The sequence below is a fragment of the Chanodichthys erythropterus genome, chromosome 8 (genome assembly GCF_024489055.1).
Source record: "Chanodichthys erythropterus isolate Z2021 chromosome 8, ASM2448905v1, whole genome shotgun sequence".
Taxonomy (NCBI): domain Eukaryota; kingdom Metazoa; phylum Chordata; class Actinopteri; order Cypriniformes; family Xenocyprididae; genus Chanodichthys; species Chanodichthys erythropterus.
In genome coordinates, this window is record NC_090228.1 from 45,733,819 (window position 1) to 45,757,886 (window position 24,068).

At 39.9% G+C, this 24,068-nt stretch overlaps 1 protein-coding gene across 1 annotated transcript; it reads right to left on the reverse strand.

Moving 5' to 3' along the window:
* Window positions 1–11,167: 11,167 nt before the first annotated feature.
* LOC137025324 (polymeric immunoglobulin receptor-like) lies at window positions 11,168–23,242 on the reverse strand. The gene is made up of 6 exons (XM_067393323.1): window positions 23,194–23,242; window positions 22,239–22,544; window positions 20,211–20,528; window positions 14,101–14,289; window positions 11,369–11,433; window positions 11,168–11,281 (listed from the first exon to the last, which is right to left on the reverse strand). The coding sequence occupies exons 1-6, from the start codon at window positions 23,240–23,242 to the stop codon at window positions 11,168–11,170; spliced, it is 1,041 nt and encodes a 346-aa protein (XP_067249424.1).
* Between the last annotated feature and the right edge of the window lie 826 nt (window positions 23,243–24,068).

Here is a 24,068-nt window from a genome sequence, read left to right on the forward strand (position 1 = left end):
TTTACTTTACTTTAGTTTACTTAAAATATATCAGTTCTGTGAACTCGAAAGAAAAAGAAAGTGCTAAATACTCATAAAAGTTAATTTGATTGAACTAATTTGTTTAATTTAAGTTTGTCCTACTCAAAACAATTCATTATTTTGAATGTTGAGGTTTACAGTGTACATCAAAAATGTGAAAATAGGCTTTGACAGTGCTCAGTATGTAGAACTTATTGTCTGGGTGGTCATCAGTGAAAATGCTCTGAAAAGCAGACTTGTCAGTCAAACAAAACCTACAAAAATAATTTGAGTTAATAATTCTAAAATCCCAATAAGTGTGTGCATTCCTGAATTATCCCCAGTTACTTGAGGTATAGTACCATGTACTGGATACGACTGGCAATTTAATTCCAGAGGTCCCAAGAATTTTAAAGTCAGTGAGATCCAAGATAGCATTAAAGCCAAACCGTAAATGAAGCCATACCATGAAACCAAAGCAGCATCATATGAAATGCCAAACACATAATGTGCTTTGAAATGTTCATCAAAGGCTGACAGAGAGGACTTGCAGGGAATGAGCTGCCCATCCACAACAATGTAATACTCATGGATGCAACTCTTCGAAGTCCCAACTGTCAAGACATACAGCTGTGTTGTCTGTTCTGATCTGAGCACATCATCAAAACTGCAACAGCACTGAAAAACAAGTAAAACCAAAAGTTAAATATGTTTCAGTAGGGCACTATGCATATGCAATAACACAGTAAGAGCACATTAGGGGTGGGCGATATGACCGAAATCTTATATCACAATATGAGTAATTTTATTATTTTATTTCACTGTAACAAAAAATAAAATATAAAAAAATAAATAAAACAATATATATATATATTTATACACAAAATATATATATATATATAAAAAAATATATATATAAATATATATATATATATATATATATATATATATATATATTTATACACAATATACATCACAATATAGTTATTTTTGTTTTAAAAAGGTCTTTATGATATCAATTTTTTGATAGCATAGAAATTTCAAAATTCTTATTACCAGTGTCAATATCACAAAACCAAACGTTTTTGACTCAGCTGGGTTTTGTGGTGGATCTAACACAATCTTCTGACAACCAATGCACTGGAGAAGATGGATCTATTGAACAGGCAGTAACGCCAGAGACCACCACCAGGGATCGCTATGATCACACAATGTGTGATTCCGGCTGACAGAGGTCATGCTGGACAGATAGAGGGAAATAACAGAGATATGATACATTTATTTTTTAATTTTTATTCACTATGTGGCTATTTTTTATATTTTTAGTTAAATAATATGTCTTAATTTAATTTTATATTTTATCTTTATTTGACAATTTATTTTAGTTTCTAATTTTTAAATGTTAATTCTTAATGTGCTATTTTATCATAATTTAATTTTTTTAATTTTATCTTTATTGAACAATTTATTTTAGTTTCTAATTTTTAAATGTTATTTCTTATTGTGATATTTTATCTTAATTTAATTTTTTATCTTAATTTAACTTAATTTATTTTACTTTCTAATTTAAATGTCTCATTTTAGTATCTCAATTTGACTTCAATATGCTTATATATAAATTGTATATATATATAAATTGTTAAATAAAGATAAAATTAAAACAAATTAAATATATATACCAACTTGAATGATGTCAGCAGATGGACAACTATGTAACTGAACGCTTGGGAACAATCGTCTTGGACCAGTGAGAGAGATTATGAAGTGGCACCAAGAGGTCGACAGACACCGTTTGCATTTTAGGAAGAAGTGGTAGAAAAATCTGTGGATGGACGAGGTGAAATTGGTTAAAAATTTTAAGGTGGTGTATAATAAACACAGACTTTTGTCTGATTTCACCACATTACCTTATGGCTACTGATTTGATGCTGCACAGAGGGTCGCAGGATGTCTCTGATTTTGATTTCAGATATTCAACATCCATTCTCAGCACTGATATGCGGTCCTTCTAATTCTGGGAAGAGTTATTTTGTAAAAAGTCTATTAAAAAATGGGTTAAATATGATTTCTAAAAAAAATTTTTTTTTTTATGATTGTTGGCAACCTCTGTATGATGAATTACTTAAATTGTATGACATTAAATTTGTGTAAATTTGAGGAATACCCAAGAGTCTGAATAGTGATGATTTACTACCTGTGAACAAAACTAATCTAATTATCGATGATATGATGCAAGAAGCAATCGGTAACAAAGAAGTCGAACAGGTCTTCACATAATATCTTCATCATCGTAATCTCAGCGTAATATATATCATCCAAAATTTATTTGAAAGAACAACCACCAACTATACCTGAAGACAACGGTGGTGTGGATTATGTTGTGAGTGAAGTTCTGAAGAATGTATTATCAAGAAGCGTGAAAAACAGTAGATACATATTAGAGAAAATGTCTAAAGCTAAAGGACTCAGTGCATGGAACGAGTCAGGGGAGTTTGTGTTCAGGGGAAAAGCTATACCTGGTTCACACATGCTCGACTTGCAGCTCCACAAAAGGTTTGGGATGACAGAAGACCGCTAGGATGATCAGAGTTTCTACAGTCATTTGCCGAGTTAAACATTCCATTTTCTACAGTACATAATCATCATGTTAGACACAGGATTAATTCTTTAAAAAGTAAACCTGGTATGACTATGTCTATGTTGTAGTGGCTTGGCGGGGAATTGCTGACCATCAATGTAGACTGCAAGGAACTCCAAATTGTAATGTTTGAATGCAAATGGGGTTTTATCGTAGGTACCTGTGAATGAGTCATTATCGACCATACCCAGGATGATAGTGTACTGAGTCGGGACTCAGGCTGAGATCCATTTGCAAGCTTTATTACAAAAGTAAGCGTGGTCATACAGGCAGGGTCTAAGCAGGGGCAAACAGGAACAGCAAGGGCTAGGCAGAATCGTAGTCAGGGTACAGGCAGTAGATCGAGGCAGGCAGATATCATTCACAGTCCAGGAAACAATAAACAGTCCAGAGGTATGCAGCAAGGAATCATAAACGGGTGACCAGGCAGGATCAAGAACAGATAGGCAGACAGGATACAGGGAAACGCTCAGAAATGTAACACAAGTGAAAACAAGACTTCGCGATCAGGTGATGAGTGTGTGAGTCTTTTATAGTCCAGGTAATGCATGGCAGCTGGGTGTGGTGATTAGTGTAGTGATTGGTGGAGTGAGTGCAGGTGATTGGCAGAGAGGATTATGGGGAATGTAGTCCAGGAAGTGACAGGAACTGACAGTGATCGTGACAGATAGATTTTGGTAGTGTTCCTAAAAACAAATTTTTCTTGATTTGAAACACGAGCCCCACCCAGTATGGAGATTTTTTTAAACAAACTCTATCTATGGGGTACTCACTGACAGAATATTTAATTTGTACGCCACATCACCATCCCTCATCAGGCAGAATATTCTTTGGCTCTGATCATATGTATTTTAATGCCATTAATTTTTCTTGAATAAAGATATAGCTGTGTATAGGAGCCAGCAGTTCCACCACTCGGCTGTTCGATGTGTAAGAAACCCTCTTTGCTAGGGTCAGTCACATCCATATGACCAGCTGTGTCTTTGTAAAACAGCCCTGCGGAGAAAAGTGATTCCAGCACATCTTTATTGTAGTTGATGAGACTCTCAATGATACATCGATACTCGAACTCTGACATATCAATCGGTCACCAAGACTCACATCGACTTGTGAAAATATAGTAGCCCTGGGGTAATTTATCAGTCCGACCTCATCTGGTAAATCTGCACCATTAGGTCTCATGATTTTAAGACGTAGATACAACAATGTGTTATTTAGATCAACATAATCTTTTCCAGTTCCAGCTATAAAAAAATTAAAAATAGCCATTTTTCACAATAACCGTTTGCGTCAGAGGAACCATAAATAAATCCAACTCAGACTTAATACATTCTGCTGACATGCGGTGGAGTAATGCCATGTTAGAATATGGTTCTCTTAATTGATACATTTCTCTTCACATTGGTGATAGTCTAGCCAGAAAAAAATTCAACAATATCACGCATGGTGAAATCATCAAGATACGTTTTCTAGCCAATTCCACACAAACATCTGTTACATATGTATAGATACAGAGGATGTCACCGTGGCATCGCTACATTGAGTCATCACATCCAGAACATTATGGTTCGTTCCCTTTAACACATATGTTTGTCAAATCTTCCAATGAATCTGCCAGTCCTCTTATATGACATGTATTTCTTGAGATTTGATTCACATTTGGTATCCTCCTCACAATCATCATCATCATCATCCGAATCGGGTGCATCTTGGATCATTTTTTCCAGTAATGCAGTGGTTTGTCTTTTGTAATGACCTTTGAACAGAACAGAACAGCTCCGGCTGTTCCTTGAATTCACTGAGGATGAGACTTTAAGCCATACCGGTGTAGGGCATAGGCTATGATGGTTCGTAGATCAGGTTTGAACAGTTTGCGGGTCAGGCCGTCAAAGTGGGTGTCGGAAAAAGTATGTGGGTGGCTCAAACAAGCATAAATGTTGCAGCTTGCTCGGATGATTTATCACACAGCCTTCACAGTCAGCACTCACTTTGGTGAGCATAAGGGTTCTAACGGTATATATCCTTTCTGAGAGTTAATAGACGATCAATACTAAGTGTTTGCTGGATGAACAGATTAATTGATTGTAATTCAACTACATCAAATTAATTCTATTAACTGATCCAAATATTTATAATTATAACATTTCCCTCTTGAGATAATTTGCAACATCATTAAACAACAAATCTCTTAGGTTGTGTTAGCTAATTTATATGAAGAGTTCAGATGCAAACGCCGCTAAACGCCACCTCTGTCAAAAATGAGATAATGAGCGAATGCTTACGGCACGTAGTACGTGTTCAACAAATCAAGTGCTTCAAATCCTCTAAATCCCCATTCACAAATATCGGTTTGTTGGCAAAAGCCTCTAGACACCACTTCCCTTTGGCAGCAAAAGCGGCTATGTTCCAAGAACCAATCAGAAGCCGCGAATCGAATTATATGATTTCAAACGGTTTCAATATAGCGCCGCGCTGAGTAGATTTTTGTGTTGATTGTTTTAGATTCAGATTCAGATTTTTAAAATAAAAAATGGAGTATGATGAAATGGATGAGCCTGTCCTACTGACATTGAATGGCAGAAGAAAACGTTATTTACCTCAAAACTCTGCCTGTCATAAGGCAAAAGAAAATAGCCTACAGTGGAAATGGCTTGGTTACAAGTGTAGCATGCACTAATAACAGTTCTTCGTGCAGTGCTGTTACTTTTGAAGGAATCGGATTTATTACACATCAAACAACAGCTCTATTTCACCAAAGACAAAGTCAAACAAGATGCCATTCTTCTGTCTCATATGGAAGCTGTGCCATGTAAACGGATGTAAGGTACCCTTAGCCTTACGTCATTTATTAGCTCAATTTAATTGTTAAAGGGAATAAGAATTGAATCAACTGTAAATGATTCACTGTAAATGATTCAGAATTAATATTTAACACTTCATCAATTATTCGTCCAGCGAAAATTGAGGTAAGAGTATTTTACCAATTCTGGATAAAATATTATTCTGTGGCCAACAGTAACAATATTTTATTATGATTATTATTATTATTATAATTATTATATTATTATAAGCAAGAGGTAACTTGATCTTAAGTTTAAGGCAGTAATTTGACACACAATACAAGAAACACTATATGTGAAAATCAAAACAAGATTTATTGACTACTTCTAACGATTACAGGAAACTAAGGCTAAACACACACACACACGCACACATACATACATGCACACACATTCGCGGAGTTGATGAGTTATGAAAAGTCCCAAGTTCAGTGCTAACTTAACTCATAACCTGAGGAAAAATCACAAAAGCAGAGCTTTGGCTTGATTCTTTAGGTTTAAAGGAGTTTCACCAGTTTCCAGCAAGGGAGAGAGAAGTTTGCTTGTACCTGCGTTTGCTCTGACAGCTGAGGTAATCGGGTTGTTCCGTGACTCGTGTACAGCGGAATCCCGTTCTGGATTGGCTGTCTTTCAGGTGACATCTTCTCGGGAAAGCCCTGTGGGTTGCGCGGAAGCTTTGAAGGATGTTGCTGGCTGGTGAAGCTGTTCTGATCTGAGCGTCTGGCTTGAGCGGCTCTCTTCTTGGGAGACTTTGGTCAGATATTTCGCAGAGGGTTTTGGAATCTGGATGTGACGGCTGTTGATCAGCGGCGTGGCTCGTAGTTCAAGTCGACGACTGTTAGATGGAAAATCAGCCCCGGTCAATCAGTTCTCAATGACCCATGCGTCTTTTCCGCCGTGGTCAAAGTAGCGGTGCTTCGGCTACTTCTGACCGATTTCTGACTTCCAGCTTATTTCATATTTCTCCACTGACTGTCATTAGCTTGTTCGGACAGCGTAGTTTTAAAGGAGCAATTCTGGCTCCATCCTTCAGATGCGATCCTCCAATGAGACGTTGCTACGGAGATTAGACACGCCTCGTCTATTGTCTATTGATCACATCGCGTGATATCTGCAGAACATTCTCCTGTTTTATTAACAACTTTATAAAGTTTCTTAATATTTTCCTGATACTGAATTTCAATGTTTCATTCACACAGAATTACAGAGAATTATAAATTCTGCATTTAGAGCTCAAACACGACACACTTCTTCCACACATATTACTAGACTGACCTAATTAAAACAATGATTATAAGAGAAAGAAGATGCATACAGGACTACAAACATATAAAGCATTGACTCCAACATATTAGTAATCACATCATAGCAAATGTTATTCTGGATATAGTTAATACTTTAAGTAATCGGCAATTGTCCCTTTTGAGATTCAAGATTGAGTCCTTCAGCATAGTTTAAACTCTGACCGGAGTCATGGGTGACCGGGTCACGATGGACGGTCACACAAGGGAGGTATTGATAGGACAGATTTGTCTTTAAATCCGTTGATGGGTGTTTTCCTGTTCCGTCCGATAATACAAGAGGGTTTTGTGAGAGAATCAATAGATTTAATGTGATCAGACCCACGTGATGGGTTCTGATTAGTTTATTGCTGATGAGCAAAGAAGTCCTTTAGACGGAGTCCTTTGTTAAAAGAAGTCACGTCATCATTCCTGTAAAAGCTAGGTTTTCCCTGTCAGGAAATGGATCTTTTGGACCAAATGAAGCTTTGTTCAATCATGCCTCTGGCTGATAAAGCCATTTGGTAACGTCTGTCGAACGGGTCCCTACACGGAGGAGGCAAAAAGTGGAGGCTGAATAGAAAAGACGTGTTAGACCCCTGTGTAAAGAGGTTTGTCTACTGTTTAGTTTTGAAATGACTGTGCTCTCATCATTTTCAGGGTTTCTAGTTGCATCTTTAGTGATTTTTCAACTATTTACTATGTCTTGTCCCAAATAGGTGGATTTAGAGGTTTTTATGAAAAAAGCACAAGTGGATTTAGCTGGTTTTGTCGCAAAAGAAAATCTAACTTGTTAAAAAACAATGAATTGTATATAAAAAAAGTTATTTTAATAAAAAGTTATTTTATTCACTAACTAATAACCTTATCATTACCTTTAAAATGAAACTCCTGAACTTGATCGTAAAAGCCTGGTAAAAAATGCTCATTTTAAAGAAAATAAGTCTGATGGATTTAGAGGGTTTTGCATCTGAACTCTTTATATTTTCCCACCAAACCATCCCTAATGCAAAAACAACTTATTTACGAATTACATGAATTAAGTATTTTGGCTTTAAAACAAAAATATAAATATTTAATATTTATATTTTATAATAATTAAATATAATATTTAATTCTAATTTGACACCCCAGACTTTGTGTTGGCCTACATTGAAAATGAGCCCCATGCATGAAATGCGGGAAAATAAGATATCAACTCACAAGCATGTTTTATTAACCATTCGTTAAAACATGAGGACATTTTATTAGGCTAATTTGTCCCCATCTTTTAATTTCATTGTTTAAGTTCAATTGTGGCTAACTTTTAGTCTACTTATTCATTTTTCAAATCATGAGAATGAATTAATACAATGTTCTCACACATTTTAACTTATACAAAGGATTGGTTTAATTAAAAGTTATCAAAAATGTCTTAGTTCATTGTTATTGTGTGTGGGTGTTATATTTTATTTATTTATTTATTTTTGCATAAGAGAAGAGATGATAAACACCTGATCCAAATTAGGAGGTGGAAATATAAGTGATCCTGTTACATGTATGGAGTGGGTGTGTGTGTCTTATTTCAAAGGCTGCATCCACTGGAGGTCACATTTGTTAGCTGCATATGACTCATTTAAGTAAAGTAACAATTAGATTGCAAAGAAAGAAATGACAGTATTTTATACCTCAAGAAGAATAAAAGTCAATTTTATCATCTTTTCTTTTCTTAAATAAAGCATCCTTGATGACGTATGCAGCCTACTCTCAACAGGTTCCACGTAACTTGGCTATGTTGCAATTAATTAACATTATTTTGGTTTACTTAAATGTATTACATAAGGTTAACATTCTTAATTTTGTCCTAAAAGTTTAATTAGCCTAAAATTAATATCAAACATAAATTAAAACAATGAATCCAAGTTTAATTGATTAGTGAATTTTCACAACTTTTACAAAATCTTTACTTTGTGAAGATTCTTATAGTTAGGTGTTGTTAGGAGCCAGAAGTTGTATTCCATCTATGGCATGTCCAAAACAACTGTTTTTATAATAACAACAACTTTAATTGTTGTTAGCAGGTCCTCAACCCAAGCACATGTTCTACACTTCACCACAATGGTAACCCCAAAAACTATTATTTTAACAGGAACTTTTAAATAACAACATAATAGAAAGGGAACATTAAAAAGTCTCTCCATTTTCTCATGTTGCTAAAAACTGCTTAAAATAAAACTATTTAAACATTTAATCTCCCAGATCAGCCCATTTGCCAGGCATGATGGGAAGTGAAAGTCCTGTTTGATTGAGTCCTGGGGTCCATTCTTCGTACCTCGATTAAAATATCTGAGATGATTTGACAGTTGCTAGATGTTCTAATCGAATTTGTGTAATGGATTAAAATATCAGCATTAAATTGTCTGAGATTACTGTGTGTTCTCATGTTCCTTGAAAAGGGCAGATGTATCGATAGTGGAATCCACGATCAGCAATTGGCTGGCGGCAAGAAGGCAATGTAATGACATCATATAATTAGAAAAGACACCTGACAAAAAACTTGACGAATTTTTGGACATTTATAATGAAACAGCAAAGCGAACAAATGACAGAACAACATAAATGTTATAATAGATAAATATAATGTGCACTGTTTTTTACATGATTCCCAATTATTTAGATTCACATCATTTTTATTTGTGTTGTAATTCGCAATTCATTTAATTTTATCTTTAAAGGAGATTTATTAAGTAACAGCATTAATTAAAAATTAATTAAAGTCAGGATCAAGTTATCTGCATCAAGTCACTCCCATAATAGCTGTCACCTTTCAAATTAATGCACGGCTCAGAATAACTGTACAAGCAAGTGTGTAAGACTCCAATACAATTGTAAAGCAATTACTCCATCATAAATAAATCTTTCAATAAGTAAAACTGGCTGTCTATAGTGTTATAGACTAAACAACATTATAATATTATTTTCAAATTAATTTGTAAATTATAATTTTAAATTATTGTCCCTGGATAAGTAGACTACTTAAATAGCAGTGGCTGGGACAAATTTTAAGTATCAACTCTGCTTAAAAAGATGCAATCTAATCCTGTTTATATGAAATAAGCTGCTCCCGAGCAGGTTTAAGCTTACGGACCTGTTGCTACGGCAGCAAGTCCAGGATGAGCGTTCCGAACAATCCAAGATCATGCCAAATCGTCATCAATCAAATCAGCTAACTGAGTTAGCGACGTACGAAGAATGGGCCCCTGGTTTACTTGATTGAAACATGTTATTGTAATATAAAAACATCAAGTTAAGTCAAAAAGTAATTGTTTCAAGTCAACTTAACATGAAGCAATTAAACAGAAACAGAAATTATAAAACCTAATACAATGGTGTTGAATCAAATTTAAATAAATATCGCCTTCGAAATGGGACGCAGCATGTATCTCCAGCTGGCCTCTTGTTACCTTGCACACAAGGGATCTTTCGTCATTTTGCACTTTTCAGATTGCATAAAATTGTATTATATTCTGTAAAACCCCTAGAATTATGTAATAAACTTCAGTCAGTTATTATCAAATAATATGTAAGAAATTTTAAATTAAATTACATAATTAAGGGTTAGTTATTTTAGTTATATGTATGTGTGGTGGGGAGGTGTGGAAAATATAAGTGACTTAATAAAAGAACAAAATTAGTAATTTTTATCAAATAATTTTCCATTTATAATAAATAGTGTATTATTATTATTATTATTATTATTATTATTATTATTTCTAATTCTAATATACTTTTCTTTCCCCATTGGACAGTAACTCTGTTTCTTTCAATAATAACATATTAGTAATAATATCATACTAATAATACATTTAATAATACAATTAAAAAATGAAAGCAAAAACAAACAATGAGGCTAAATTGGTAAAAAGTCACTTATTCATCTTATGAAAGAGTGAAATTAATTAATGGAAAAGTAAGATTAGAAGTCTATTAGAAGACAATGTTAAGAAATTTTAAATTTACTTTTTAGAAATAAGCTCAAAAAAGTTTTAAAATTTGAAACATGGATGAATTGTTCACTATGAGATCAATATTCATTTCATGGCAAATATAAACATCAAATATGTCAACTGCTAAATCTGACACTATGGTTTGTGAGAAATGAGTCACACCGTGTGCATGAGATCATTTGGTGAAAGTGTATGCACACGGTGTGACTCATTTCTTTTTTCCTCTATTAGTGCTCAGCTTTCTGAAACTAGAAAATATGCAACTCCTTAACTAGTCCTGCTTTAAAATACAATCATTCTGAAAGGTCCTCCAAACAATGAACAGGTTTTCTTCTTAAACTGAAGTTACACAAAAAATGTACATGGTTGTTTCAATCCCTTTAAAATGCTCACCATTAAATTGACTATATTCTTTCTTGACGTTTAGCGTTTAACTTTGATTGGGGCGTACTCAGAGTGCTCGGCTGGGTCACTCTCTATGTGAGCTGGTGTGGCTGCAGTTTTAACATGAACTACAGCAGAATACGTCACGTCATCCTGGAGAAAGAGGAAAAGATGGTGTGATTGCTGGCACAGTATTCAATAAGTTAAGCAACCATTATGCAATAGTGAGTTTGTGCTGACCTGATTGTCTTGTTCTCTATTTAGTTCTTCTTCATCCCTGATCACCGTTTTCACATTTCCGCCTCCTACAACATAAAACATTTTAGCCAGAATGTTTTAATATCATCAGAGAAATTCATCTTATGTTGGTTATCAGTAGTTTGTACCTATTATTCTATAGTGTTTCGAGAGTATACAGCTGCATTAGCTGGTCATTTACGAGTATATCTGTGAAGAACGTGTGATTGTGTTCACGTACCTCTGTATCTCCAGTAGATAAATACCAGTAATGCCAGTAATAGCACTGAGAGAATCACCCCCAACAAAATGAAAACATCTGTTTAGAAAACAGAAATACATGACAAATGCATTCTTGTTTTCAAAATCAGAACAAATATTTTACAATTTGATATAATAAAAGCTGCACACACAATTAAATGTACACTATTTAACTTATGGTTAGAAACAAAACTAGGCTATGCATGCATTTTGCGTAAGAACATTGTTGTGGTTGTATTTTGGCTCTCCAAAAAGCCAAGCCCATGTTGATTCTCATTCTATTACGAACTCTGTCTCATTCTCTTTTTGGCAGCAGACTGCTCCCATCTAATTCCTCTGAGTTTAGAGATTTAGTGTGCTCCATGTCAAACTTGCTCGCTGGTTGTGATAACTAACCTATGCCAATTCCACACCGTACATGTCAAAGTAGCCGAAGCAACTTTTCTTTATTTACGGATATGAGGAGACATACAACAGCGAGTGACTTGTAAATGGCATGTCCTGATTTTGCCAGGTTATACCAAGTGACAACCTCCCCTAGTTTCTCTTGAAGCCAATACGGACGTGACTTAACCCTCTGGGGTCTGAGGATTTTTGGGGCCCTGGAGAAGTTTTGACATGCCCTGACATTTGTGCTTTTTTCAGTTGTTCATAAACATATTAATGGAAAAAGTGTCATTACACTGTATTCAGCACAAACTAGGCTACAATAATATGTGAGGAACATGTATGTACATGTTTGTATTTTTGAAGGAATAACGTTTATGGGTGGTTATTGAAAAAACAAAAAACTTAAGTCACTGAAATAAAGCCAAAAAATATATTTAATCTGTGTTCACAAGACTTCTGGGTATTGGAGGTTGTAGACTAGAGTTTTTGCTTCAAAATTATGTAAAAATTGTCATTCCTACTCCTTCATATAAAACAATAGAGAGATTTAAATTTTCTAAAACATCTTTGGTCAAGAAACACAGTATGCGTGGAGGCGTGAATCATCATGAATAATGCTGTGATTCACACCTGAGAAGACGAAAGAATCACATAATGAGCTGTAATGACCTGCATATTAATGAGGTCTTTCAGTCAGGTAGGCTGTGAAAAAACCCTCTGTTGATCATGTCTCAAGCTCATCATAATGTAAATCAAACATACAGAAAAAACAGCAATACTGTGAAATATTATTACAATTTAAAATAATGGTATTCTATTATATTCTTTAAAATATAATGCATTTCTATGATACAAAGTGTATGAACAATTATGTTACCTCTATGGCATTTCATATAGGCTTTTAGCTTAAAAGCATGCACATTTGGAGAAATATTGATGGATTCTCATGTTTATGTCAATTTTCTATACAGAGGAGTAATATTTATTCAGTATTTATTGTCATCACTGTGAACGCTGGATACTGTGTTTTCAATTCATACTTGCAGCCGGAGGGCGCTCTGTGCACTTTTAGTCCACAAATGCCAATGCTAAAGAAGAATAGGCAATCCAGGAACTAACCGAACTAACAGAGGCCAGAGATCGCTAACTATGGCTATTCAAAACACTTTTCAAGACAATAAATACACGATTGAGATGTATGCATGTATTGACTGAATTTGCGTCTGAATAGCGCTGGCTCTGTGGGCGTGGCCGCATTAGCGGATAATGAGCTGAATCACAGACTTCTGACATAGCTCTCTTTTCATACAGATTACATAAACACAGAATTTTTGTTTTCGATTTGACTTACACGAATTAAAACCTGACATTTCAACGTTTCTTTAGACAAAAGTCTAATTTTTTTGTGATTAGTATTCACTAAGTTACAGTTCATTTTCTGAGAACTATCAGATTGGACTTCGTTCAGAGGGAGACGAGATCACGCATCATGTTAGTTTTCTTTATTTTACAAAAAGCACAAAATTGTGTTTTTACTCTGAGTGTACACAAATAAAAGAAGATATTCCACAGATTAAAATGATGTATAGCTCTTAATTGTATGTGCAACATTGACGGAGTATTTTGAGTCTCTTTCACACTGGTTAGAAAAAAACCACGGTGATCACGCCGGCGTGACCGCCGACCCGAGGGAGATAAACTGCAATTCATCGACTGGCCGCTAGGGACAGGCTCCAAAAGAGAGCAGAATCTCATTGACCCCCATGTTTAAATGCCCAACTTAACAGCAGAAAAAAAGACAGAAAACAACCCTTGACAGTTGTTCCAGGATGAACAAAGATGTTTTACTTGATGAAATCATTGAAATCCATCCAGACAGTTCTAAAATATTAACATTTATAATAGGCTTAACATAGTGAATCAGGGTAAGATAGAAACTCTTTATGTAAGGGTTGATGATGTATTGACCCATTATTTAAATTTTGGTAATTTTTAAAAAGTTACATCGGGAACTTTTAAAATAATAAAAATGATGACAGATAATGATAAAATATTGTAATTGTGGTATAATGAAAATGACTTACTTTGAGATGTGTCGTGTGGTTGTTGAGGTGGTTCAAGTTCTTGTGTTTGGTGTGAAGGTTGAAGTGTTGATAAACTGATGGATGTATGGATGTGTGGATTCTCTGTCCTGAGAGTAACTCTATGGATGTGTGGTTTCTCTGTCCCGAGAGTAACTGTATGGATGTGTGGTTTCTCTGTCCTGAGAGTAACTGTCAATGATAATATAACAATGCAAACAGCATGTCATCCTACAAGTTTACCTCATTCATAAAATCAATAGTAATGATGATCAAAGTAACATCAACAGAACAAAACGTACTCGGTTACTAACGTAACCTCGGTTCCCTGAGATACGGAACGAGTACTGCGTATGGGGAAAAGTCTCCCTTTTTCCACGTCACTGAAGCCTTTTTCAATAACGCAGTGTAACTGCATCGTCATTGGTTCACTCATAGACAAGTTGTTGAACCAATGACGGCGCGGCATAGCTGCGCGACCTATGGCGAGAGAGCGCGCGAACTTTCCCGCCGAAATGGGCGGGGCAAAGGGCTATATAAGCAGGCGTTTCGCCATAGGATTTCAGGCCAATCGACTGAAGCGACGACACTGAAGCCGCAGCCTCGTGGCACGGCAAGTAACGCAGTACTCGTTCCGTATCTCAGGGAACCGAGGTTACGTTAGTAACCGAGTACGTTCCCTTTCGATACTTCACTCGTACTGCATATGGGGAACGAATTCAACCGCGCCGTGCCACGGCAGGGAACGACATAACTTGCTTTGGACACCGAAGGGGGACCAAGAGAACAAGTAGGAAGGCAAAGCCGTCGTAAACCCTTGTTACACTACAAGGAGGAGATAACTCCTGACCGGTGAGAGGTGGAACTTGAAGAGGCCACCTAGTTACACTGAGAGGACCCGGGCTTGTAAGGCCGGAACGTCCAGATGATAAAATCTGATAAAAGTGGACGGCGAGGACCAGCCGGCCGCCTCACAGATGTCTTTAATGGAAACTCCATTAGACAAAGCCCAGGAGGAAGCCATTCCTCTAGTGGAATGGGCCCTAACTCCTAAGGGGCATTGCATGTCCAAGGAGGAGTAACAGAGATTAATCGCGTCGACTATCCAACGCATGAGACGTTGTTTTGAGACCGAGGACCCCTTGGTGCGGCCACCAAAACAGACAAAGAGCTGATCCGACTGCCTGAAAGGCTGCGATCGCTCTACATAGGTCCTCAATGCCCTGACAGGGCAGAGTAACTCCAGCTCCTGTTCATCCATGGAGGGAGGAAGAGCAGAGAGCGAAATGACCTGGGCTCTAAACGGAGTAGAGAGCACTTTGAGAACGTAGCCATGTCTAGGTTTCAGCACGACTTTAGAGTCGTTAGGCCCAAATTCGAGGCACGCAGGGCTCACAGAGAGGGCCTGCAAGTCGCCAACGCGTTTGACCGATGCTAGTGCAAGTAGCAGAGCGGTTTTCAGGGTTAATGGCCTGAGGTCAGCTGAACTCAGCGGCTCAAAGGGGGTACCTTTGAGAGCCCTAAGGACCAAGGAAAGGTCCCAAGTGGGAACAGTAAGGGGACGAGGAGGATTTAACCGCCTAGAACCCCTTAGGAAACGAACCACAAGGCTGTTTCGATCCACTGACTGGCCAGCGATAGGAGCATGAAACGCTGAGATGGCTGCTACGTATACCTTGAGCGTTGAGGGGGCGCGCCCCAGATCCAAACGCTCCTGTAAGAAGGACAGTATCGGAGATACGTCACATTCTACGGGGTCTATGTTGCGTGTGGAACACCAATCAACAAAGACCGACCATTTCTGGGCGTAGAGGCGTCTCTTGGACGGGGCTCTCGCCTGAGATATTCTGAGTAGTCTCTAGTACGTCCCTGGGAAGGTTAGTCGGTTCTTATCGAGGGACCAGAGATGTAGAGCCCAGAGATCTGGCTGTGGGTGCCAGATTGTTTTGTTCGCCTGAGAGAGGAGGTCCCGCCTCAGGGGAATGGGCCATGGGGCTCTCGTGGAGAGTCTGAACAGCTCTGAGGACCAAGTCTGGCTCCTCCAGAGCGGGGCCACTAGGAGGACTCTGTGTCTGTCTTCCCTGACTCGCCTGATGACCTGCGGGATCAGTGCGATCGGGGGAAATGCGTAAAGGAGTGTGCTGGGCCAGGTGTGTGCCAGCGCATCGACTTCCTTTGAGAAATATGTTGGGCAATGAGAGTTGTCTTCTGAGGCGAAGAGGTCTATCTCTGCTCTCCCGAAGAGCTCCCAAATCCTGAGAACCATCTGGGGATGGAGCATCCACTCGTCTGAGGGGACGTTGCTCCGTGATAACATATCTGCACCCAGGTTGGTTTTGCCAGGTATATGAGTCGCCCTGAGCGACCGAAGCTTTGGTGTTGCCCACTCCAGAAGACGTTTCGCCAGAGCGCATAGGCGGCTGGACGAAAGACCGCCCTGGTGATTTATATATGACACCACAGTCATGCTGTCCGATTGGACTAAGACGTGGCGTCCCGTCAAGTGAGTCTGGAAGGCTTGCAGGGCTTTCATCACTGCCAACATTTCGAGACAGTTGATATGGAGATGGCTCTCCTCGTGGGACCACGAGCCGAAGGCCGGTCTGCCCTCGCACAGAGCCCCCCAACCTGAGTTGGATGCGTCCGTCGAGAGCACCGTCCTTCGTGACACCGGCTGTAGGGGTACCCCAAGACTGAACCAAGCAGGGTTCGTCCAAGGTTTCAGGGCTAAAAGACAGGCCCGATTGACCTTGAGACACAAGCGGCCGTGCCGCCAGGCATGTGGGGGGACCCGGATTTCAGCCAGAACTGTAGCGGCCACATCCGAAGAAGGCCGAGCTGCAGAACCGGGGAGGCGGAAGCCATCAGCCCTAAGAGCCTCTGGAAGAGCTTCAGAAGAAGATAGGCTTTGTTCTTGACGGAAGCCGCGAGCTGCTGTATCGCCAGGGCGCGCTCTGGCGAGACTACTGCCGTCATGCGGACTGAGTCGAAGACTGCCCCCAGAAACGAAATGTGTTGGCTGGGGAGCAGTGAGCTCTTGGCTAGGTTGACCCTGAGACCCAGGCATTGTAAATGGCTGAGGAGCACGGATCTGTGGTGTTCCAGCTCGACTCGCGAATGGGCCAAAATGAGTCATCGAGATAATTCAGAACCCGGATTCCCATCTGTCTCAGAGGGGAAAGCGCCGCGTTCATGCACTTGGTGAAAGTGCGAGGAGCCAGAGACAGCCCGAAGGGCAGAACCGTGTATTGGTATGCCACTCCCTCAAATGCGAATCTCAAGAATCGTCTGTGAAGGGGGGCTATCTGGATGTGAAAATATGCATCTTTCAGATCCAGCGAGCAGAACCAGTCCTCGTGACAAATTTGTGCGAGGATCTGCTTCAGCGTCAGCATTTTGAACTTCCGTCTCATGAGGGAGCGATTCAAAAGTCTGAGATCTAGGATGGGCCTGAGGCCACCATCCTTTTTGGGGACCAGAAAGTAACGGCTGTAAAAGCCTGACTCGCTTTCTGAAGGGGGAACTATTTCTATAGCCCCTTTCTTCAGTAAGGTCATGACCTCGGCCCGGAGGACAGGGGCGTCGTCCGGGTTCACCAAGGTTTGAAGCACCCCTCCGAAGCGAGGGGGCCGTCGCGCAAATTGGACCGAGTAGCCCTGCTTTATGATCCCGAGGATCCAACTTGACACGTCGGGGATGGCCTGCCAGGCCCCGGCCCGAGTGACAAGGGGTTGAATGATGTCGGGTGACAGGCCGCTGGGAAGGGGGCCGTGCACCGAAGGAGGTGGAAGAGGAAATTTGCTCTCTTTTTGAGGAAGTAAAATAGTGTTCGCCGTGAAAACGGCGTTTTGTTTGGGCGCAACAAGTGTGGGCCCAGCTACAACACAGAGCATTTCTCCCACGCCCGGATTTAAACGAGGCGGAGGGGAGACTGCACGAGGGAGCTTTTGGGGTGGTCCAGTCGTAACGAGACATTCCCCGACCCTCTTCCTTCCTGCTTTTGGATCAGGACGTCTTCGGAGTCACCGGGTCCAGCACAATCTTGGGCCGGGGTCCCTGGCGTCTCGGGAAGGAGGATTGGCGCTTAGCGGGGCGAGGGCACTGACGATGCTCCTTAGGCGGTGCTGCTTGAGAGGTGGATGGGGCAGGCTTGGTCTGCTGAGCCGGCGCAGTCCTGGGGCGGCTAGGAGCAGACGCAGAGCTGGAGCGCTTGGGCAGAAAGTGTCTCATGCCTGAGACGACTTCTGCGCTGCTGTGAAGCGCTCAGTGAAGCTATCCACCGCTGGCCCAAAGAGACCGGAAGGGGAGACCGGGGCGTCCAGAAAGGCCGTCTTATCCAGGTCCTTGATTTCCGTGAGGTTGAGCCAAAGATGGCGCTCAAGCACAACCAGGCTGGCCATGGAACGCCCGATGGCCTGGGCAGTGGCCTTCGTGGCCCGCAGGGCTAGATCGGTGGCGCTGCGGAGATCCTTGAAGGCAGGTGCATAAGTGCCGGACTCGTCCAAGGAGCGGAGGAGTTTGGCCTGGAACACCTGGAAGATCGCCATGGTGTGAAGCGCTGAAGCAGCTTGGCCAGCAGAGGTGTATGCTCTTCCAGCCAGTGTAGAGGTGGTTCTGCAGGGCTTGGAAGGCAGGGCTCTCTTGGTTTTCCACCCCACAGCCGCGGGAGGACAAAGGTGAGCTGCCACCGCTTCGTCTAGGGGCGGCAAGTGCTCATAGCCCTTTTCTTCTGCGCCGTCGACAGCAGTGAGGGCAGAACGGTGCGTTGTGTGGAGGCGGGCGGAGTACGGATCGCGCCACGACTTCGTAAGCTCCTCGTGCACCTCGAGAAAAAATGGAGCGGAACGCTGGCGAGGGGCTTGGCGGCGGCCTGGCAGGAACCACTCATCCAGGCGGCTGCGTGATGGCTCCTCCGGCGGGGCCCAGTCGAGGTCTAGCTCCTCTACTGCTCTGGATAGGATGCGGAAGAGCTCGGCATCCATACCCTGGCCGTGTTCAATGGGCTCCAGAGGAGGCGGGGGAGCAGGTTCATCCAGCTCGCCAGCCCATCCTTCCGCTTCAGAAGCCGCAAGAGACATGGAGTCGTCAGGGCTCTTCGTCAGATCCTCCAAACGAGACGACGTCGCTCGCATCTGCAGAGGGACGCTGCTCTGGTCGGGAGAACAAGACGGGAGATTGTTCTCTAGTGGGAGAAGGCGAGGCACGCGGGGGCTGGGCCAGCGTGAGCTCACACGACTCCGGGCGCTGAGTCGCTCTACCCCGCTGTCTCTTCCTGGCCGGCTCGTGGGAGGAAGGAGATGGGAGGGCGCGAGCGGCGAGATCGCCTTCAGTGAAGAAGGCGACCCGCGAGCGCAGAGAACCGAGGCTCATGCTCTCGCAGTGCGGGCATGAGGCTCCAGCGAGCGCTCCGTCGGCGTGGGACTTGCCCAGGCACGCGACGCACTCGCTGTGTCCGTCGTCATCGTGCAGAGGGGCTCTGCACGTGCCACAAGAGTGGCGCGGCATTTGCAGCAACGCTGCCGTTATAACGGCGATTGGGGGGGCTCTTTTAGAGCGGCGAGGGCCGCGGAAGCTCTTTTAGAGCGGTAGAACCGCTGAGGAAAACGCTCTTTTAGAGCGGCAATAAGCCGCGGAGAAACTCTCAAAGGCGCACCGGATGGCGGCAGGAGACACGCTGAGAAGGCGGCCGGAAGCGGGAGCGGCAGTCAGCGAGGGCGCCGGCGCTGTCTCCGACCGGCGAGTTCAGCTGGGTCCGCTGCGGTGCCTCTTCAGACGGCGGCGGGAGCTTCTTGAAGGCGGCGAGCTTCCTCAGGCTTCAGGCGGAGATCAGCGAAGAGATGCGTTGTCGTCGCTGAAGGAGAAAGGACTGAAATCCTATGGCGAAACGCCTGCTTATATAGCCCTTTGCCCCGCCCATTTCGGCGGGAAAGTTTGCGCGCTCTCTCGCCATAGGTCGCGCAGCTATGCCGCGCCGTCATTGGTTCAACAACTTGTCTATGAGTGAACCAATGACGATGCAGTTACACTGCGTTATTGAAAAAGGCTTCAGTGACGGGGAAAAAGGGAGACTTTTCCCCATACGCAGTACGAGTGAAGTATCGAAAGGGAACTACCTTCAACACGAAGTCTGTAGGAGACTGTTTGAGACGAGACAGAACAATAATAGTCTCCTTCGTCCTCTGTGGTCAGTGCTGATATGTGTAGAGAGAGATTTCCTGGAGATGTTTGATTCAACAGTTTGACTCTGTTCTTGTGCCTCTCAGACTTTTCATTTGGGTAAATTTCCTTAAAAGCTTTTTCTACAATATACATCCATTGTATCTGTTCAGGTTTAGCCAGTAGTTCAGAGCATGAGCAGGGCAGAACCACAGACTCTCCTGCATATCCAGTCACCGCAATCGTTGCCTTTGTGTTCTGAACCAAATCACAGCCTAAAAACATATTTATACAAGAAAAAAGCCATGAATGAGCCACATTGAAGTAAGAACACAAGTAAAACTCAAAGGTCAATGAATGTACAATTTAAAGTCTGTCACTGGTTTTCCAAATTCTTAGTTTATTTTTTTCATTCTCATCTAATAATTTTGTAAAAAAATAATGGTAACACTTTACATTAAGGTTCCCTTTGTAACGGGTTTATAAAGGTGCTTATTTGAGTAATAAGTCATTTACAAATGCATTATAAATCACTAATAATGCAGTTATAACTGTATGAATAAAAAGGGCGACTTTAATGCAATACCTGCCAAATATTGAGCCGTTTTTAACTCACATGTTATAAATGCTTAATAAATGTATTTATTAAAACGTATTTAACTCAAAACCAGATTCCTGGTTTATTTCATGATGCAGCAAAAATTGACTATCATAATTAATATAATAAAATTATATCATAAAGGGTGTTGTATTTGTGCTTTTCTTATTAATATCTCATGACTGCCAATTTTCTTACTATGTTGCTTACCAGAAGTTTGACTTACCCATGATACTCTCCAAAAAGGTCATGATGCCTATCCACAGCAGTGTATAAAAGCTGATTTCTTGTTTTTTAAAGATGAAATTTAAACTTTATTTTCAAAATAAAACTAAATATAATAACCATAACTTGATTATATATTAATAATGAAAAATGTAATTCCAGTATTAGTTAACTGTGAACCCTAATGCAAGGTGGACACTTGTGAACCATTTATTCATGAGTTATCAACATTAATAACCTGTGAAAGTGAATCTTAATGTAAAGTGGAAACCTGCAAACCATTTATTAATGAATTATAAACATAAACAAATCTATGGGGTATTTTGAGCTGAAACACATTCAGGGGACACCTTAGACTTATATTTACTTATATATTGTGAAAAAGCATTCTAGGGCACCTTTAAACTTTTTTGGTTTCAAGTTTACAGTTGTGTTTACTAATGCATCAAAAATAAAATATTTTATCAGAAAAAATACTTATGTGTTTACATTAATAATTAACAAATAATTGATTCACATGTGTTCACTTTACAGTAAGGTTAATTTTCACAGGTTATTAATTTTTGAAACTGATTAATAAATGGTTCACATCTGTTCACCCTACATTAAGGTTCAAAGTAAACTAATTCTGGAATTAAATTTTTCATTATTAATATCTCATCAATTTATGGTTATTATATTTTGTTTTATTTTCAAAATAAAGTTGGAATTTCATCTTAAAAAACAAGAAATCAGTTTTTATACACTGCTGTGGAGAGGCATCATTACCTTTTTGGAGAGTATCATGGGTAAGACAAAAACTTCTGGTAAGCAACATAGTAAGAAAAGTGGCAGTCATGAGATATTAATAAGAAAAGCACAAATACAACACCCTTCAGTCTAATTATGATTTATAATTTATAACATGCAAGTTAAAAACGGCTCACTATTTGGCAGGTATTGCATTAAAGTCGCCCTTTTTATTCATGCAGTTATAACTGCATTATTAATGATTTATAATGCATTTGTAAATGACTTATTACTCAAATAAACACCTTTATAAACCATTTACAAAGGGTCCATAATGTAAAGTGTTACCAATATAACAATTGAATGTCTATTCCTGAGCTATCAATCATGTCTAACAAGAGCGATTCATATTTCTAGAAGAAGCATCACTTACCCTTCACTGTTAACTGAATGGATGTAGATTGTTCAGTCTTACACTGATACATCCCTTCATCGTCCTGTCTGAGGTCAGAAATGAGAAGAGACAGATTTTGTGGAGAACTTTCATTAAACAGCACACGTCTGCCGCTGTACTTCTCATACTCAAATACTTGAATCCATCGTCGTCCACTGCCAAAAAGCTCCCATGTGAATGTGATGACTGTAGACTGAGGATGAGCGCAGGAGCAGGGCAGCACCACTGATCCACCTGTGTATCCTGTTATGTATATTGTCTGCCGCTCATTTGAAAGAATACAGCCTGTGAACAAGAGAGCTTGTCAAAAACTTACAAATGGGCTTTACTGGAATATATAATAATCAGGAAAAAGCTGAGAAGAGCTTCAGGTTTGTGTTCATGAGCAGCACTTTATTGTGTTTATTAGATCTCACAGTAATTCTCTTCTTTGAACGAACTGGACATTTAATATCAACAACTTCATCTCTGAAGGATTTTTGATCAGAAACATGTACTTTAATGCAATGTAAGTTATGTTCATGTGAATTAACTTGATTTTGAAAGTGTTGTGAGGGCCTTTATTCAAACCTTAGTGACTTTAAATGAACATAGAAAGACAATGTTGCTCAAATCTCATCACATTCAGTTTTATTTTTTTTTTATTTTTTTTTCTTTCATTTGTGTACACAAATACAATTTTTAGTTTCTGCATGCATTATTTCCCTATTTAAGAAAAAAAGGTGCTCTCCTGATTTCATCCTTTAGGAATTCAAAGTTTGAATATTTCAGACAATCCTATCTAATACAAATTTCTTAAAATGCTTTATTTAAAAAAAAAAAAAAAATTAGATATGGTTTAAATTGATGTTTTAAATAACTATGACTACATCACACTGATCTCACAGCAGTTCCTCATAAACTAAAAGATAAATCAATAAAAGTCTGAACTTACCAGAACTAAATTGAATCATAAAGAAGAAAAGATATAAATGGTCCCTCATGACTGGTTCTCACTCACTAATGGCACGACTCTGTTTTGTGTGGGCTGTCTTTTTTCTTTTCTTTTTTTAGTACATGTTAGCTCTTACTTTTCTGAAACTTCAACTTCCTGTTTCATGATACATCTCTGTATCCCCCTCCCTCCATATTTAAGCAATATGTAAGCAAAAAATCAAACAGAAATATATTGGTGGTGTGGGGTCAAATATTCTTGATATAAATCATCAAATGAGTCATAAAGAAATAAATAAAAAAAATCTAGATTTAAAGGGATCCCCTGGTGTTAAGACTTATGTATGGCTTAATATAACGTAAACGATGTCTCTTACTGAAATATTTAGTATAAACTCATGAAAGATGTACGATATTTAAAAAAATCCATGACATATTTGGACAATGGCGGCTCCATTTTGTTTGTGTTCTATGTCGATGACGTCAAATGGTTGCACTCTGTCAGCTACTAACATTACTCTATGGCTATTTTTACCACAACACAACTCAGAATATAATATACGATGCCACATTGTGCAGCTTTTGGTTGTAATTTTCAGTCGATGAGCCACAAGAGAAGTGATGTAAGTCTTTACAGCTTTACTAGCGATAAGAGGAGAAAAGAATAGGAAGTTGTGAAGAATGTGGACGAATAAAACTTCCTAAAGATCCACATTTAGTTTTTTTCACTTTAGCCCTGGTGCCTTTAAAGCTTTTAGAAGACCACAGCTGAAAAAGCTTACAGTTGGCGATAGATATATGTGTATGCTTTAACCAAATGCCGCGCCTGTCGTGGAGTCTGATGAGGGCAGCCTGTAACACATCCTGATTGAGACA